Here is a 20,577-nt window from a genome sequence, read left to right on the forward strand (position 1 = left end):
GGTCTCTGGACCCAACTTCGAAAATCCTTGGTCTGAGCTAATGTTACTTAAATAGGCCTGCAACTCATAGTATGAATGCTTTATACTAGAGACTGGACTAATGTAGTGTGTGTTCATTGAGTAACAACCAGGTCCGCATCCGTCTTTAATGAGTCGAGTTTGAGCAGCCTTGAAACTGCCCTCCAAAAAATTCTTCGCTTGTTTTGATCATTCAAGTCTCGAAGGAAGGGGGGCTTGAAACAGTTCAACCTGCTTGTTCCATAATTGGTTTTATAGAGATGGCGAGAAGCCAAAAGTGTTTACATGGAGTTGACTGACACTTCTCTAGACCAATCAGATGCTCCGTTGTGGAATGCGTCCGAGAGATTCTCGGAGGCGGAGCTTGTGAAACAATGCTTGTTTCATCGCAGAAGAGTTTACCTAGAGCTACAGTGGTGTGAGTACAGGGCCTTCCCCCCGTATGTGCTTTCGCTCTGGCTCTGCGTAACTACGGATGGGTTGTAAATGGAGTCTACATTTTCCACCACACGTCTCACGGATTATGCGAAGAAACTGGAATTTATAAATTGAGTCGCCATTTCAAGTAAGACGTAGCCCGCTATCATTCCGCACATGACCCGATATACACAGAAACACGATGTTTATGAAGCAAAATCGGAGACCCTATATAAAAACAGTGCTGTCTTCGCTGTGAAAAGGCGGGGGATAGTTTGGCCCAGTTTAATACTGCTTTATCTGCATCTCACTAAGACGCTGAGTGCGAAAGATTAACGTTTGGGCGGAAAAGTTTCGTTGCTGGAAATAGAAACGGGAAAGTTTGAAACGTGGCTCTCGGTCGGTTGGTGCTGGATAACACGCGCACATCTAAAGTTTGATTCGTTATTGTTTTCAGTCGTGTTTTGATACCAGTTAACGTAATCTCGCAACTACTTCACAATATTAAACGTTGCCCTGTGAAAAGGTCAGACGTTTGGACACGGGATTATGTAATTTTATTTTGTGTTAACAATAATAACTAAAGTAATGCGTGATGTCATGTATGGAAAAGAAGTCGAACCACCTAATCAAATCATAGCCCTGCAACATTAACCATTTGTTTTAAGTTAATAACGCCTAAACCTTCAGACTGCAGTGACAAACTGTTCAGCACTGCTTTTATATTCATATTGCTATAATGTACTTATCTAGATATTAAAACATACTTAAATGCGTAATGCCGTAGCCCATTTTGAGAAGATAAACCTGGTTTGTTTGCAGACAAACGTTTCGGCAGAAGTAAAATAGTCCGTTAAAAGACAGCCTACAAACAGCCAGAAAAAGAGGGTTGTTTAACAATCATTAACAGATTTAGATCACTAAAACCGCCAGTTGTGTTTGTTAAATTCGTCCGCTTTATATAATTTAGTTTTTATACTATTACGTGCACTTGGCGTGTTATAAACACCGTCCGCTCTTGACCGTTTAAACATGGACAGTTGTGAATATGTTTGTAATCCGTTTGAATGAACCTATAGGTCACTGCGCGAACGATCGGCCAAGTCTCCACCAAAAGGCTGGATTTTCGTCCGATATTCTGCTTGCAAACCAATTACGAGAGGCATTACCGTCTGTTTATCCTAAAATGGACTTTACGCGACTGATATTAAACGTTTTGATGTCTGTTTGCATCCTGGCCGCTCGCACTAGAGAAGATTACTCTCTTTTTCCAGTGATCTTGAGATTAAAACTGCGTCATTATGTGACAGCACTGCTTGTGTTCATCTCCGTATAATTTTGGATTCATTTTGGTAGTGATCCGCACCTATCGAGGCTATTTCTTCTTCTGTTTTGTTTTTGTAGGTCGGCAGAATGCCGGATAAGGACACTGATTTGCCTGGGAATCTAGGGACATTATAGCCATTAAGACTGGCGTATTCGGATTTACCGGGACTGTTTCTTTGATCAAGTTGGGTCATTGTGGATGATGGATGGCCGAGACTTCGGACCCCCCAGATCTGTTCACGTACCGCCGCCCCTTCTCTCGGGATTGTCCATGGAGTCACACAGGCTCGGCGCGGCCGGCAGAGTGCCGCCGTCTCCCGGTCATGTGGGCGCGGGGCACCCGGCGGCTCTACACACTGGAAAATATCTTTCATCGGCCATGAACCTACATTCTCACCACAGTAAGTGCAGTTTTTTTAAACATTACAGCGAACGGAGTTTAAAATAATTAACTTTTAAACTTTTTTTTAGCGTTTTGTAAACGATATGCAGTGCTGTTTTTTTTAACGCCGTTATCGCTTGTTAATACTTAACAGAAACATGGGGAGGAATTAATAATGTTTAAAAATGCCAATAATGATTTAATACTTTTAAGTTTATGCGGATGGTAGTATATGTGCGCGAACACGCGTAAAAAATACTAGAAATGATGCGTTTTAATATAGCTCCAATATTCACAAAACAGGACTCGCCTTTCCTTTACAAAAACACACACATATTCACATTGGCGTTCAGATGTACTCATAAACATTTATGGGAACAGTTGTTTTTAAAAGCAATGCATAATCAGCGTTCAAATCACCCGTGCAGTTCTCTTCTCGCTCGCAAACATCACTAAAGAAAAACGCTAAAACCGTGGAAAGTCATGCATGTTGGTGCAAGTTGAATCATTCAGCTGTTTGAGTAAAACACAAGATGTCTTTTTGGGCAAAAGACCTAATGTTTCAACTAGCATCTAATGAAAATCGACAATATAGATTAATGACTGAAATTGCCCCATTTGTTTTCCATAGCTCCCCCTCTCAACACTACTATTATTGCTCTTCACGAGTGAACTATTTCCTTCCCTGTCACTCAGTTAAGTCACAGTGTCTGACCTTTATGTTTAGAAATGCTCTTTAAAAGTCTGCACTGCATATTTAAGAAAAAATGTTTTCCAAGATGCAGCATTTAGTTCTGTAAATGTGATGTTATTTAGATGCCTATAGCTGAATTTTTAACTATGTTGTATGTTTGCCTGATTTAGTCATAATAAATATATTTTCAGTAGTTGTCTTTATTAGGAAACAGAGATCTGTACGTTGTGGTCATTATAAGATGACAAAGTATTACCCAAATAATTTTAAAGTTGAAAATATATTGAAAATGACCCTTCTCAGGAAAAATCCACTTAATTGTGCTGTTTATAAGCATTGGGCCATTTTTGTGTGTGTTTTCGTGATGTCTTAAAGACTGCAAAAAAAGCTTTAGTGTGAGGATATTGAGTTCAGAGAAATAACTGTTGTGTTATTGTTTCTGCAGCTAATAGATATGAGGTTCTATTACCGTCTCAGTCAGTTATTGTGAAATGGTGGTTTCTGTCATGTGCAGTAATTGAAATGAATGTTACTGCTTCTGTTGCTAAAATAATGCGGTAATTGTTGTGTATTGTTAGTTGTTAAAAATTAAAAATTTTCTCTTCTAAAAATTCTCTTCATTAAACAAATGACTGCCAAACAGCATTAAAGATGCCATATAGAATAGCTGTCTTGTGTCCGGGGACTGGACCCAATGCAAATGATTGTAACAAATGTAGAAGAAAACACCATCTACATCAATGATTATCAGGAATGACAACAGTGCATTGTTTGTTGAAAAAAATCTGTGGTTTTCCAGTATAGTAACTATATGAAAAGGGGATTCTGTTATTTCACTAGTATATTGTTGATTTTATATATATATATATGTATATATATATGTATATATATATGTATATATATGTATATGTATGTGTGTAATATGGTGAAAATTTAATTTCCAGACCTTTTCTCTTCGACTAGATGTAACATTCTGCAGATGTGAAAGAGAACCTTTAGATCTCTGAAGAAAGGAGATTTTACTTTGTTTAGGGGTGTGTGTGTAGATGTCAGCAGGACCATGCATATTTCCCATCTACCTGAGAGAGTTTTAGTCCCCTTCACCCTAACCGTCAACTACCATGACATTTTTTTTACATGGTGTTATTGGATGCTTTATACTGATAAGATTTGGGTAGTGTAATAAATTATGTCACTGCATTTGGCAGCACTTTATCCTTATTGGATGACTACCTTTCAGAGATGATTGTTTTATTATTATTGCCCAGAGCTTTCATGAGTCATCTAGTTCTTTAAAGAATTAAAAAAAAAAGGATTTTGGTGTGTGTGTGTGCACATGCACGTCTATCTTTTATCTTGTGATTTCTTGTGTACAAGAATCAATAGAAACAAGACCTTTAAAGGGTATTTGGTACTCTTTTCTCTTGAGCCCAATATGTGCTTTTTTAAATCTTCCAATACATGTGCTAAAACATTTGTTGTGGCACTTACCAAGCACACAGTGTCTGATGTAATTCTAAAAAAAAAAAAAAAATTATTCTGAAAATATTATGTGCAATTATTTTTTAAATCTAATCCTTGCAAGTGGTTATCACACTGACTTTGTCAATGACATGTTTGTTTGTATTTAGTGACTTTTTGAAGTGGTCTTCATGCTTCGCTGTAATGAGTGAACATACATAATGTTTATGGAATGACTCGGTTTCCTGGGAACTGCCTGAACATTCCATTCTTTCCAATAATAACTGTTCAATAGCCAAATTTCCTCTCTTTGAAAGAGAAAACAGATTTTGGTCTCTTTCTTTTGGTTTACCAGATTCTATGGAGTATGTTGTTTTTGTTACTAGGTACATTAGTTACTGAACAGGATATATGTAGTTTTTGGAGGAATTAAGAGCAGCTTGTATGTTGTGCACTATAACTCAGATTGGTTCACCGTATGGGGCACAATGTTGGGAAGTGAGCTTTTTAAATTATATTTTCAAGCACTTTGAACACTGACTTGTTGAAGTTGTAAAGGAAGGTTGCTTTTGAACCCCAGTCTCAGCGCCAGATAAAAAGGCATGGTGGCTTTTGGTTTGTTGGATTTTAACCAAGTCACATGGTGAAAGACTTGAGGGGCATGTGAGCAAAAGTTCATGCCTGGAATTTTATGTGGAATTTATGAAAATGTAATTTGAGTCTTGAATGTACATGGTCTTGTACATGTGCCATGGAAAGAAAACAATCTCAGTTTGTGCCATATGTGTGCTTCCCAACAGGTTCAGAACTGTATTTGTTTTCACCCAGCTGTTCGTCAAACTGCATTACATACCACTGCTTGTATGGTTTGATACTGTAAGGCTTTGTAGAATTGTCCAGCAAAAAAACAAAAACAAAAGAATAAGAACAGTAGGTGTGGTGAGGATAGACGCGTGCTAATGAGTGATTTAGTTTGTAATATTGTTTGTCTCTTAAACTTGAGAAGAGTAGATGTTTGAGCAAGCTAAATGAAGTGTAAGTGTGGCTCTGTTTTGGGAAAGGGGTAGGTGTACCTTTTTTGAGTTTTTGCACCAGCTTGTGAAGCAAACATGTACAACATTGAACACTCGTTCCAAAAATTTCACGCATGAATCCAACTCACCAGATGGATGTTATTCTTGGATTTTAAAGTGACAACATTTTTTTCCCTTAACTTTAATGCGTTACATTGCTGTTATGGAAAGCTTTTACTGAAATATGGTTGCAAAGCATTTCCACAGGACTTATCTGTAATTTGTCTTAATGGCCACCATTTTTCTGCAGTCTGACTAGGGCCCTTTGCATTGCACACATTGTTTATGAACTGTAAATCATCATAATGTTAAGAGAATTGCAGGGGTTGGAGTCTTGTTTTAACTTCCAAAATTTGGTTAAGGTTCATCTCTGCCTTTTATGTAACTGATTCTTAAGCCCTGTTCGGATGGGACTAGTTTTACAGGGGGGCGTTAGAGAAATCTGTGTTTCACAGATGTACTTGGTGATTTTAATCCCGTCCGAATCTGCCACATCTGTGTTTTTCTCACACAACCTCTGTGATAATTCCAGAGCAAATTACCTACTGTTTTTCAGCAAACTCAGTGATACTCTGAGAAAACTAATCCTGTCCGAATGCGATTGTCTGCGATTGCCGGTGAAATTTTATTTCACAACGCGTTTCCTTTTTGCAATTCACGTTTTGGCCAGCGCGAATTACCATAGATGCCCTTACCGCACGCATGTTTGATACATTTGCTTTCTGGAAAAGAAATAATAATAATAAAAAAATAAAAAGAATAAAATCAAGAGCCAAATCACATAAACTGTTAATACTGTTTATTGTAATATCAACATCAGGTAAGATTACTCACGTTCATTTATGCACTCCGTTACATAATGTTTTAATTACAGATGTACCTTTATGAAAATTTAACATGGGTATAGCCTACTACTACAAAAAAAAAAGAGAGAACCAGTTAAACTAAAAAAACACATTAACATGGTTTTGCTATACTAGCCATTGAGTATTAAGTATTTATTGTGTAATAATACTAATGGTAATCAATCCGAATGATTATACGCAATGCACGCATACAGAGCAGGTGATCTTCGTGATGCCCAGATGCACAAAACAGATCCTCCCACCTCTGTAATAAACACGGAGATGTTAGTCCCGTCCGAATTCGTACATGAAAATCTCAGACGTCAGGTGGTAAGAATCTAAACTCAAACGTAGTTTAGAAAACTAGTCCCGTCCGAATAGGGCTTTAGACAGTTAGTACATTTATGCTTCTAAAGATCAACTGATTAAAATATGTACTTCTTGATATTTACAGTGCAGCAATTTAAAACAGACCTGTAAACATGGCAAAATGTATATGAATCATCACCTAAAGTTGAGCTTTTGGGCGTCTGGTAGGAAATGACATCGGATGTTGAGAGCTTCTAGAGATGGTTTGAGAAACATGAATCCAGGAGCATTTTATAGGTAGGCTCAGGGGCGCAGCACAAGATCCCGGGCCCTATGCATAAGCAGTCCTAATGCCCCCCCCCCCCCCCCTCACCCCCTTGAAAATATATATTCTAGACTTTTCAAAGGCCCTCTCTTCTTTTGGGGCCCTGGTAATCAGTACTGGTTTTACCCTCAGTCCGGCGCTCCTGGGTAGGCTGTATAATATAATCTGCCCATTTGCTGGTCTTCACATTTATATAATGCAGTTTTTATGACGACGTAATTAAAGTGATTTGATCTAGATAGATACTCCTTTCATGATACTGTAGTTTAGGAACATTAAAATCAGCATGATTGTTCTGTTGTTGAGGAGGAGGAGGAGGATGGAGAACAAGTTTAAATTGTGTAATGCTGAATGTCTGTGTAATGGCTGACATGTTCTGAGATTTTTAAAGGATATTAATCTGAAGTATGTTTGTTGAACATGCTGAATCAATGCACGAAATGTGCCTTTCTACTCCACAGCACACTCATTTAACAGGGTTTCTCTGCATCATGAGAAAATGCAAATCTTCGCTTGATATGCCTTTTGAAGTGCGCTGCCTTTTGGAATGTACAATTGATCGATTTTCATTGCAGCCCTGCTGGTGGTTTATGGGCTGTTTTAATAGAAGACCCTGGTGTTTGGCCTCAAGATAGGAATGACTGCCTCCACATGGTTCACTCCCCTCTAGTTTTGGGGTTTGTTTTATTGATTCCATTTGAGCACCCTCTTTTTGCTAAAACCCCAAATGGCAGCTTGGTTTTATGTGCATTTTTTCTTGTTTTGAAGAACTATCTTTCTTGTTGTTACAGCAGAGTGCGGGTATCCAGAGCCAAGCATGAAAGTTTCTGTTGTTACATTTGTTATTTCAGCCATTTCCTTTTAATAAGCTGTATGCTATACCATCGTTTTGATGACTCCTAAAGAAATGGCTGCGCTGCCTTAATCATGAAGGGAACAAACCCTCATTTATAACCTAAAGGGTGATTTAAGGGGGGGGGGCACTTGTAAAAATGGCCTTTGCCATCCAGTTGTTATCCTTTCTCGCTCTGTATGCTGAGGTTTCAAGAGCACCGAGGGGAAAGAGCTAAACCAGTGATCGTTGCCATTTGTTTAGCAATGGGATGCAGCAAGAGCCGAATTAATTTGTGACTGTCCTCATTGCTGTCTGGTTGTATCACGGCAGTGGAACTTACTCTGTGGTCCGCCTGCAGCATGGGCCAGCATCGAGCCGTAGTAGACAGTATGAGACCTGTCCTTCATTGTGATCTACTGTGACAGGCGAGGAGCTCAGCTGAAAGGGTGAATGGTAAAATGCAGGAGTCCAACCCCCTCTCATCCTGAGTGGTATGGCAGGAGCGAAGGGTCTAATGGAAAGAGAGCAGGAGGGGGGAGGGTGTGTGTGTAAATGTCCTGCAGCCTTGACTTTCCTTTGAATTAAACATAAAGTGTTTAGTGCCCTGGCGCGTAGACCCCATTTGCTCATCCTACATGGGTAATGCGCTGCACACATTTGAAATAAAATGCCCCGGTTGTTAAACGTGCTCATGTGAGTGTGTTTATGAGGAGAGCTGGGGTCTCACTGGAGGGTGTTTGCTGCTTTATTTTTTCCTGTTTTAAGTATTTAGATTTTGTGTTTTTTTTTTTTTTGTTTTTTTTTTTGCATTATTTGAAGCCTTTCTTTCTGAACGTTTGATCTTCGGTCTTCCTTCATAATGCTGTTCAAAAAACCCTGGGAGGGTCTGGAAATTATACAAAATTCCCTTTAGAATGATCCCCCTCTACAGCAAGAGTGGGAAATGGGACATCCTTGATTTAACATCTGCAAGAAGTTGCAGTGGGCGTAATGTTTTTTATTAAAATGTAATTTGACTGTAAGTGATTGGAAGCCTGATAAGATCAAGTTTCTATATTGCAGAACCTCATGGCCTAGAAAAACTACAGTGTGTCTGTGCTGTCAAATTCGGATCTCTTTGCAAAAGGACCAAACAGAAATAGCCAGCTGATTTATGCCACACTTAGGTTTGCTCGGTTCACAATTATTATTGGAATTTTTGGTGTTTACTTTTTTTTTGCATCACTATACCAAGTTGCTGTACAATAACACTAAGTAATAGGGGTGGCACGGTTCGCTGAAAAAACGGTTCGGTACGCGCTGGGACCGCGGTTCAATTTAAATCCAAAGCATCTGTAATATGGTTTGCTATAAATAGCAGTTAATATATGTTTCTGTTGATGGATGCGCATTCTGGATTCCCAGACATTACAACAATAGCGATGAGGGGGAAAAAAAAACCTGGACAAATCATTCACTCTTGATCAATGTGAACGACTTATGCTGGAATATGAGCAGTCATTTATTCTGTCATCATCTGGGTGCTGAAAGTGGGCGCACACAGATGAGACCTGAACAGCACACTTTAATATGTATTTAAACGAAACTAATTTAAGCATTGTCAGTTTAAACATTTAAGAGCCTGAGGATGCGAGCTTGTATGCGCAGTGAGAAGATTTGTGCATGCGCTCATCCGAAGCGTGCAAACCCGCGCCTCAGAATGTGCGCAAATATAAGATCTGTCTGATGTATTGTTTAAATGGACAAATTCAGACAAAAAATATGTCATAATGCCTGTCTTGGTAAGTATTCTACAGCAGACATAGCCGGCTGAACGCAGGCCACTGTATCAGTGTATTCTCTTAAAGTGACAGTCTTTATATTAATAGAAACAGTAACAACAAAGAAATTATTCACTGCTCTTGATTAAAAAGCTTTTATAACTTTAATAAAGAATTATCTTTAATTTATATAGTTCAATATGCAATGCTTTTTAACATTTGATTACTTTATTCAATTTCTGTACCTAAAAACTTATGCTAGACCTGCCTTAAAAAAAACAAAAAACTGAAAATCACTGTTTATTGTTTGTATCTTTACTCTATTGTATTTGTGTGCTGCTGCTTGTAGTTGGATAGAATATTCTTCTTTTTTTTTTTATTAGAAAGTATAGTTTTTCCATAAACATAGCACATACCGAACTGTACCGAAAACAGTGACTCTAAAACCGTGAAACAAACCGAACCATGGAGAAGTTGAACCATGCCACCCCTACTAAGTAATAATGCATTATTATATTATATTGTATTACACTGTATTATATTACATTATATTAGGGTTCAGTCACATTGTTAGCTCTTATTATTATTATTATTATTTTATTTTAGTCTTTCTTCAGGTTTGATTTTCAAACCTTTGCCCCAGTGATTGTTTTGCTGGTATTTTTATTATTATTTTTTTTTTATATAATTTGGTACCTAAAAATAATTTTATAGGCTGATCATGGCATTGAGTCACTAGCAGTAATAATTAGTGTTCTCAACTGAAGTTGATGAGACTGCATGTGCACACAGGTCTGAAGGATGGACCAAAGGGCAGTGAGGCTGGCCTGCATGAGGATGGGGTAGTTTGTGTTGGGGGAAGGGCCACACAGGGTGGCAGTGACCTGACCTGAGATTAGGCTGTGCCTCTGAAAAGCTAACAAAGGATGTGAAATGAAAGCCGGCCCTGCTCTCATATCACTGACTCCAGTTACAGTCCTTGCAACAAAGTGCTGAAGACGCTTGTACTATTTTAGCTTATCCAGTTGTGGCAGACATTCACCAAATGCAAACTGTATTTGTTTGGTTTCCTTAATTACATAGATTATTAGTGGTATGTCTTTTGCCTTTTGTTCTTCAAATTTGCAGTCAAGAAACTAATTTTACATTTGAGTAAAATAATTATTAATTATTAATTAATTATTATTTAGTAGTAATTTATTAGTGTTATATACAAGTTCTCATAAACATTTGCTAGGCTTGCCATAAATGAAGCTGCATTCATCAGCTGCCATGTATGAAGTTTAAAAAAGAAAATGCTATCTGAATTGGATTTTGTTAAACTAGAACTTGCAGTACAGTAGCAGAATGTTCCAGTTGTCCGGAATATTTTCTACTTAAATTGTAATTTTTTGTTCAATTATAAAAAAGTTCTTCTCATATGGAAATGTGCTCTTTTCCCCATTGTTTTTATTTTATTCTTTAATAATAATAATAATAATAATAATTATTATTATTATTATTATTAAATACAGGAACCTTTTTTTCCCCTCCTGAGTCATTTTTCATCATGTGCTAATTTGTCTGAGGGAAGATGAAAGGGTCAGGTGAAATCAAAGCACCTTGTGTAAAATCTGGAATGGTGGGATCTTGAATTTGGACACATAGCCTTATTTTCCATGTCACTGATGTACAGTGTTGTTCTTGTACAATGAAAAGGTGATGAGCAGCTTTTCTTCAGTGTAGATATTAATGTTACTAGGGCAGTATGTTACATCACACAGCTGTTTGAAGTAGATATGATTGGAAAGCTGCCACAAAATACAGAGCTGCCTCTGTGTTTTTATTCCATGCTGCGTGTTTTTTTTTTTTCTTCATGTTTCATCGTGGGCAAGAAATAGCAAAGATATTGCAAATTTTCATTGCACGTGCACGTCATTCTTTGGCTGCAGTGTCACGGCTCTGGCTGCTGGCAGCACCTTAAAAAGACCAAACAACAAATGCTGCTTTTGTAGCTTTAACCGCATTTCTGTCTTGAAAGGAAGGATTGAATATTGATGGTCACAAATGTGCTTGACCTTTCTATTGCTGGATCATGTTTCTCCTGGTTACCAATCATGTGTTGGGTGGAGCTCAAAGGAATATCCTCTGACAGCAATAGAACACATACTTTATTTAGATTATAGATTTAGTCGAGTCTTTGTACTTCAAGTCTGTTTAAATAATAAAGAAAAGTATGTTTTGTCCTGAATCATATTTACTTCCTTTATGCTTTGAGTACATATTATTCTAACCAAACTAAAGGAAAAACTCTGCATGCAAAACTATACATTCACTATTGTATACAACAAAGGGCCATGTATAATCCTCGCCATTTTCTAGGATGAATTGTTGCCCCGACACATTGTTTTACACAGTTCTGAAGGCTCGGTATTTGAATAGGCAGTGATGGCTAAATTTGATGTGTAGAAGCTTGTTTATTAGACAAAGATTACCTCAGTACGTTAGATTTGCCACTATTGGCAGCAATCATTTTGTCCCTCTTTTCCTGTCAAAACATCTGAACAAAAGTTTCAGTTTGAGCCCTGCAGTGCGAGTGAGGTGCCGGAATTCAGTGTATTGTATGTAAGATCTAGGTTGACTTGTTAGAACTGGTACATTTTGACATGTTTTTGTTTCTTTGCAGGTGATGCATTGAGTTGAGATAGAATCCCAAATTACTTGTTTTCTATTGGGCCATTAAAATGTGAAAATGCGACACCGCCTCAACTGCACAAAACGTCCCCACCACGTGAGAAAGCTGCAGCTGCGCAGCGATCCTGCTGCCGGCCGCGCCCCGCACAAAGGCTCTTCACATGGGATGCGGTTAGCGGTAGAACCCGCACCGCAGTCCCGGGGTCGAACTTTACCACAAAAGCCCAAGTAACAACACTAGGGCTGGGATAAACGATTATTTTTAAAACGATTAATCTAGCGATTATTTTTTCAATGCATCGATTAATCTAACGATTAATTTTTCAGACCGATTTGATTTTCGATTATCTCCCCATTAATTGATTACTAACAATTTATACATGTTGATTTACATATCTGAATGAAAAAAAAACATAAATTCCTTAACATTGCAATATGTTTATTGCTCTTAAAATTACAAAATAAAAGACTGACTAAGAATGCATTACTTTGCACTTGTATAGAGATAGCATTCAATAAAACCTTGAAACCTTGAAAACACATAGCTTACTGAAACAAGCTTACTGAACACATAGGGCCTAGCTTACTGAAAAAAAGTTCTTTCAGATGAAAACAACAACAACTTGATGTCTAGTATTCAATAAAAAAGGTCACCCCAAAAATACTTGTTTAGAGCAATTGAAAGAATACAGTATGTAAATGTAAACTTGAGGGCTTTAAGCTAATACAGAGAGTGCTTTTACAAAAAAAAAAAAAAAAATAACAGTGGGAGCCAGCAGTCTGTCATGGAGAAAAAAATCTCAGAATGCTCCACGTGAAACTTTGGCGTTCTGCCCTTTTTCTTATCGTGTCTAATGATTTTGGTTAATATGCACAAGGGAGGGAGAGAGAGAGAGAGAGAGAGCGCTCGTGTAGTTTGAAGACTGTGAGTGCGCGAGCGCGCGTGAAACTTTGGTGTTTCGCCCTTTTTCTATCGTGTTTAATGATTTTGATTAATATGCACAAGGGAGGGAGAGAGCAAGAAGCGCTCGTGTTGTTTGAAGACTGTGAGTGCGCGCGCAGCCGGGGCTCTCTCTCGTACGCGCCCTGTCACTGTCACTCACCGATCAAATAAGGCTTTGACAGCCGCCAAAAAAAAAGATCAATGCAGAAAAACCCCTGGATTGGTTATATAACGTTGGACAGAATGTTGATCCGGCCATCGCGTATATTAAGCGCATATAAGGTAAACGTTTTGCAAACGTTTTTTAGAGAAATAAAAACAGGTCGACGAATCGATGCGCATATTTTGCGTCGCCATATTTTTTGCGTCGACGTCATCGATGACCTCGACGCGTTGTCCCAGCCCTAAACAACACACTTCAGCTTTGTACTGGAACAGTTCTTTCTTCATCCATTACTGGCTGCGAACTATATTAACACTAACGACAGTGGCGTGCCTTAATGCTAGTATTTCCTGTTACTGTTTTTTATATTCTGTTTTTGAGAATTTGATACAGTATTGCCAAACAAAATATTGCGATCTTCACATGTATCGATATTTTCTTACATCCCTACTTAATGGATAGGAATGCTTAAAATAATTTTACAAAAACATCAGAGATAAAAAAAAATGTATAATAAATAAATAAAAAATACTTAAATGTATGCTTTCCCCAAGTGAGTGTTGTTTTGCTCAACAAGGATGGTGTTTAATTCATAATGGTAGGCTAGTAGTAAAAGTTAAACAGCTGTTTTTCACCATAATCATGGACTACCAGTAGGGTAAGTAAAAAGGAACTGGCACGTAAACCTTTTTTTCTTTTTAATAGCAGAAACTAGCAAGGACCTTGTAAGATCTCTTTTTTTGATTTTGTGCAAAGAACTTTGCCCCTTCTGTTATGTATTTGGGTATTAAAATAATAAGAGAAAAAAATTATAATGTAATTGATTGAAACAATGTTGCTATGTTTGAATAATCGTTACAGTTACATACAGTAGGGCTGTCGCGGTTAAGAAATTTCCCCTGCGGTTATTATGGTTGGCTCAATAGCGCGATATGCTGTATTACTGCCGTTATTTTTTTATTTTTTTTTTTTTACATTATCCTGATTTTGCTGCATACAAAGCTCTATCGTTGAGTTATGTAGCATATATTGTTGCTTTTTTTAACTGACAGAGAGACACGTTTTACAACATTTTTGTTTATTGTTAAATGCCAAACAGCAACAAGAACATGCGTTTTCCAATACATTTTTTTTTTTTTTGAAGAAATCAAAGAGTTCTAACATGTATTACACGTATTTGCGCGCGACTTTGGACAGCAGCGGAAATCTAGACTGATTATCATGTCACCACTGGCCCACCAGGACAGTGGATTCGCGTTGGAGTCGATGCACTCCTCATGCAGATAGCGTGTGTGAGCTCGTTATCTGCTCACGGTATGGGCACTAACGCGGAGGTTGTCCGTGACTTCAGAAGGTATGCCTGTTACTTTCACAGCTGTATTTTACAGATTTCGCAAAGGCTTCAGCTACTCCTAACTGTCGGCCGCTACCGGTTACAGCTGTTCTTTTTGATGTTGCTTCGCGACCTGATGCTTGAGGGGGCAGCTGCACTGGATGACAGGGGACACTCTAAAACGCTTACCGTGAAAAACGCTTAACATGTCTTAATGTACTAAGACAGTGATATTAACAGACCAAACTCACAAAAAATCATACTAATAAAGTATACTATCTATAAAAAAATCAGATGAGCCCTGAATACGAATGCAACTCGTTTAATAACACGTTAAACCTTTTCCTCCCATAGAAAACCGTTATAAGAAAACGCTTAATGTGGCTTAATGTACTAAGACAGTGATTTTTAAAAACCAAACTCACTAAACATTATACTAATAAAGTATACGATGTACAAAAAACAAACAAACAAAAAAACAGATGATCCCTGAATATGAATGCAAGTCATTTAATAACACGTTAAGCCTTATGATGGTTTTCTATGGGAGGAAAAGGCTTAACGTAAACGCGTTGAATTCATATTCAGGGATCATCTGATTTTTTGTAGATAGTATACTTTATTAATATGATGTTTAGTGAGTTTGGTCTGTTAATATCACTGTATTAGTACATTTAACCACGTTAAGCGTTTTTCACGTTAAGCGTTTTAGAATGTCCCGATGACATCAAATTAGATGATGTATTGCCGCGTCACAGGAAACCGTGTGCAGCAAATTTTGCATATCGGCTCATCTATATTCGCTGGCTCGCCCTTTTCATTTTAGTATTAGGTATTACAATATTGTGGTTATCGCGACAGCCCTAACATACAGTTGTGTCTGCACTTAAAGGAATAGTTCACCCAAAAATGAAAATTGTCATTAATGACTCACCCTCATGTCGTTCCAAACCCGTAAGACCACCGTTCATCTTCGGAACACAGTTTAAGATATTTTAGATTTAGTCCGAGAGCTTTCTGTCCCTCCATTGAAAACCTATGTACGGTATACTGTCCATGTCCTCCAGAAAGGTAATAAAAACATCATCAAAGAAATTGCAACCAACTCCTTTGTTTTTACATTACATTTTAACAAAAAAATTTATGAGGGGGGTATTTGATTTTAGGTAGGAAAGAACAAATTTTTCATTCTTTACAATGTTTTGAATTCTTGTTTAATTCCATCATGGCTTTTGCTTTAAGTGACATTAAATCCAGTTTCCCCTTGATGTGTGAATTGGTCTGCTGAGCATGCTTTATGTCTACAGCATTGTAATGTCTATCATAATGTTGTCTGTTGTCATGTGGGAGTGCTCTTTATGTTTTTCAGAGCAGGTGGTGGGCTTTGAAGGACCAGTTAAGAGTAGCTCTGAGTATTTTAATGGTCCTGTTTTCTTTGCCTCAGTTTAAGACCTTATTCTAATTAGTGTCTCTCTTTTCTCTAATTTACAACTGTTCTTTTTGAATTGTTTTTAAGGGTCTGGCTTTAATTATATGGGGTGTTGGTTGTGGAATTGCGAAAGCTCACCGCAAGGCCTTTTGGGTTGGAGTTGAGTTGAGCAACATAAGCGGTTAGGAAATTCCTGTATCCTATTCAGCTTTTAAACTATTTATGACCTACTGAACTTCTTGTGTTTTTCTTCATGCATCTGAGATGACGACTGTGAGCGCTATAAAACTGACTGATTGGAAACAATTAACGTGCCCTGCAAACTCTGGGTTCAGAGGGATTATATGACACTGGGAAATGTTTGCAGATGGGATATGAATATTTCAGAGAAAATGTGAAACAACTGACTTTGTAAATTCCCATTGAGACCTTCTTGGACGTACTTCTAGGTAAACAATCTTTGCGGCACTGATCAGGGCAGCAGTTTTTGCTGTTGTGTTGTGGTTCTCACACTGCACTCAGAAAGTGCACACAGACACGATTCTAGCTTTGAGGTTTAATTTTATTTATTTGTCAGGAGCTGCTGCTTATGTTACAGGCCGTGGCGCAGACATGACTGATTCCTTTTTGAGTGCTGCATTCACCCTTCAGAAATGTAGAAAGAAAACATGTTGTCAGCTATAACTTAATGTTAATAATCTTAATAATATCAAATTTCAGTCATTCCAGCCGCACACAAAAGTGAAGTACACAGCCATAGACTAGCAATGGACCATGCTGGAAATCATCAGGATGTGATGTGGGGCCATCACAGGGATGCCACCTCTTTAAAGGGGTCATATGATGAGATTTCAAGTTTTCCTTTCTCTTTGGAGTGTTACGAGATGTTTGTGAATGGATAAGATCCCTAAAGTTGTAAAGTTGTAAAGGTAACACAAAGATGACTTTTTGAAAGAGTTTAGGCAAAGACCTTTCCTGTTTTAATACGTCAATACACACATGCACAAAAAATGGGCAATGCAGAAATAAGATGGGATTGACATGAGAATTGCATTACTTAATTGACCTGCACAGAGCTTTGAATAAACATATTTGGGATGAAGCTGAATGCCAGCTAGCCTGTCTGACATTAATGTTCTTCGGCTGGATGGAGCCAAATCCCATAAATATAGCTTCAAATAGCGACTATGCATGCAAAAATGTACACTTCGACCTAGGAATTAAGAAAAATCATTCAGTAACTGACTAATAACCATTTCTTTTGCAGTCAAAGTGAAATTACCGCACCTAAACTAGTCTAATAAAAAAGCAAATATAGAACAATTTTATTGTTTTTAAAATTACATTGAATATTTTTAACAAAAAATCAGTTCTTGAAACTGTGAACGTAAAGTCTGATGCTTTTTGTTAATATTTGACTACAGTGCAATATATCTCTCCAGTTCTCAGCATTTTTTTTAAATATAATTATGAATCATTTCAAAATCAAATGAGACTGACTTGTGACCCAGTTTTATATTTGCCCAACTCTGTATCAACACTTATTAACTTGAAATAAGACATTTGATGAACAAGTATACTTTTCACAAAGGTATGTTGGTGTAGTGGTTAAAGAGTAACCCTAAAGGTTTTAAATTCAAACCACATAAGGAGTGATCTGTAAACTGGACAGTTGCTGAGTTACCCAGTAACCGTTGCACTCCTGAGGAGAGGATGACCCCGTTGTAAACATGTACCATTCTTTGCTTTGGATTAATTGTGTCCCCTAAATGTCTCATTCTTTGTATTATAGGACTGGACTTATATGGTTAAAAAAAAACATGGCTTCTTTTCACGTGACCCCTACAAGTCCAGATCTTCAGGTTCAAATGAATGAGTGAGGCAGTGCCCTTGCTGTGTGTTTGCAGAAAAGGCTTACGAGTCTGAAATGCATCCCTGGCCAAGTCAGTAGATCTAGAGTCACAAGCCCAGTAGTATGTGATTCTGCATTTAGAATAACCTTTTGTAATAATATTCTTCATTTCTTCACAAGGAAATAAATGTATGTTATTGCAAACACTGTAGACTGTGGTGTTCATCTTGCATACTGCAGAATAAGCTAAATAAGCCAAATGTTCTAAGTATGGATCTCCTCCTGCTCTGCTATCTCCTCTCCTCCATTTGCACCCCATCCATGGGTATTATCTGTCCTGTGGTTAATGTTTAGATGTAGTCCAAAGGGTTCACATCTGCTGTTAGCAATGTGTGATACAATGGCCCTACGGTTCATCTGCAGAGCAAGACTGCTTCCCTCCTAGGTTAATCGCATGCTTACCTCGACTACAAAAGGCTCATGTTGCTGTTGATGCCTTGTTGTTCCTCCTCCTCTTGTCATGCTAATGCACTATTTACACATGCAAAAAATGGACCCATTGTCCCAAGGTGTCTGCAGCACAGGAGGAAGTGCTTGTGTGTGTGTGTGTGTGTGTATCTGTGAAAGTGTGTCCGAACTCTTGTCTGAGTTATAACTGTGAAGTGCTCCTCTCATGCTGGATTGAGGAAAGGCATGTGGGAACGAAGGCAGTTGTATTGAAGGAATTTGGGGGGGGGGTCATCCCTGTTTATACGTCATGCTTGAATAGATAGTTTGGGATATGGATGAACCTGAGGCTTTAATTTGTTGATGTGAGTGAGTGAGTGACCAAGTGATGTGACATACAGCCAGGTATAGTGACCCATACTCAGAATTCGTGCTCTGCATTTAACCCATCCAAATTGCACACACGCAGTAGTGAAACCTGTAAACCTCGCTTTTCAGAACAATGAACTTTGTAAAAATCAATGTGTTTCAGAAAGGCGGGGCATAGATGAGCAACAATAATGTAGAGTGTGTGGAAAATTGTTTTTTTGAAACTTAAACCGCATAAACACATTTCATTACACTAAATACAATTATTTTTTTAAGCAAAATCATATGACCTCTTTAAAGTATCTTCAGGAATTTTTATTTTTTTCTCAAATTCAGTTTTGTGCATTCAAATTTTTCTGGTTATCAAATCAAGGCATTAATTTAATTGTTTTTTTTTATTATTGAAAATTAAGCAAACATAATTTTTGGGCAAACAAAGGGGATTTTCTTTTAAAATTAAAACATGGAAGAAATGTTGTGTGATTATTCCTTAAAAAATAATGTTTGTTTCGTAGTAATAGGCTATGGACATTCTTCTGAAAAATTGTAATGGGCACAATGTCTTTGAATCAAACTGGATTTTTATTTTGACTGTTTGCCGTGAATAAATGTACAGTTCTGTGTATGTGATATGATGCTAGTTTTACTCAAATCAAATGTTCAAATGCTCATGAAGTGACTGTCAGAGCAGTTCTGGAGATGTTGTTCATGTGTTTACGTACTTATTAGTGAGACGGCAGAAGCCGAAATCACTGCAAGCATTACGCACATTTCAGTATGTGTGTAGTAAATGAAGCCGTGCGTCTGCGCCAGGGATGGAAATTAACTTGAGAGAATGAGCTACTTCAGCAAAATCTACATTTCTAACTGGTCTGCACCTTTCATTAACAGAGACACGCAGAGCATGCAAGATTCATATTTAAATCAACTTTTGCGGCTTAATATTTACAGATGCTAGTCCATATCGAGATTTTAAGTGTAATGACTTTTGATAAATGTATTCAAATTTTGACAAATTCCATGACATTCTGTGTTACACTGTGAATTCCGTTTTTATGACTGGATTCCGTCCACTTTTTCCACATCACGGAAATCATAGGGCCCTACATGTGCTATCACTATTGTTTTTATCCGTATGACTTTAAAAGCTCTGAGGAGGCAGCAGATTGAATACCATACACGTCTCTGTGTTGTCTCTCGCTCCGATGTCAAAGACGGCAAGATCAAAACATGCTTTTATTTAGACGTTCCCCATTTTGAAGCTGCACATCTGGTGGCTATTGTAATGACAGTTAACATAACATTTAGGATGAGTAATAATTATCCATGACATTTGTTTACAAGCAAAAGCAATTTGTGTTTGTGGTCTTTCTGTGCCTCTTGGTAAACATTCTTCTTTTGAAGGGAATTAAAAGGCCGTCCTGCAATAGGAACATGTTTGCGGTTGTTGTATTTCAAAAGAAAACCACAGAGCTTCACAGATTAATCATACAACTTTTGCCAAGGCTATTCTCCTGAGTGGAATGTCATCATATCAAATGACAGCGCTTACTGACTTTTTACAGCTTCATTTTATTCTGTCACTTCATAAGCAAATGTTCGATCCTCTCTTTTGCAGGTGATGCCTTCCCAGGTGCCTCAAGTCCATTCTTTGGTGGATACGTCAGCGCCTCCAGTGCTCATGGGTCATCGGATTCAGGCTTTCGAGCCCCAAACCCAGCCAGCTTGCAAATGGCCCAGCTTTGGGCTTCTCACACTCATGAAGGTAAGAATTGCAGACTTTCGATGTGTCCTGTGAAAAAATGGGGAGAAACGTAGGAGCATTTCAATGCTTAAAACGAAGCGAGACCTGCAATTGCACGAGGCAGCTTGAACGTATTGGGTTTAATGATTAGGTTTGTTGGCAGATCAGTGAACTCAGAC

General features: G+C 37.9%; 1 protein-coding gene across 4 annotated transcripts in view; it reads left to right on the forward strand.

Annotated features, from left to right (window-relative positions):
• The first annotated feature begins 310 nt into the window (after positions 1 to 310).
• LOC132149356 (trinucleotide repeat-containing gene 18 protein-like) overlaps positions 311 to 20,577 on the forward strand; it is a 64,326-nt gene continuing 44,059 nt past the window's right edge. For 3 of the 4 annotated variants that reach the window (XM_059558519.1, XM_059558522.1, XM_059558523.1), the window contains exons 1-3: positions 443 to 583; positions 1,840 to 2,162; positions 20,273 to 20,419. In XM_059558519.1, the coding sequence (XP_059414502.1) occupies positions 1,961 to 2,162; positions 20,273 to 20,419 (349 nt within the window). In that variant the 5' untranslated portion in view covers positions 443 to 583; positions 1,840 to 1,960. The other variant, XM_059558521.1, reaches the window with a different exon arrangement.

Source organism: Carassius carassius, chromosome 9, assembly GCF_963082965.1.
Source record: "Carassius carassius chromosome 9, fCarCar2.1, whole genome shotgun sequence".
Classification (NCBI taxonomy): Eukaryota; Metazoa; Chordata; class Actinopteri; order Cypriniformes; family Cyprinidae; genus Carassius; species Carassius carassius.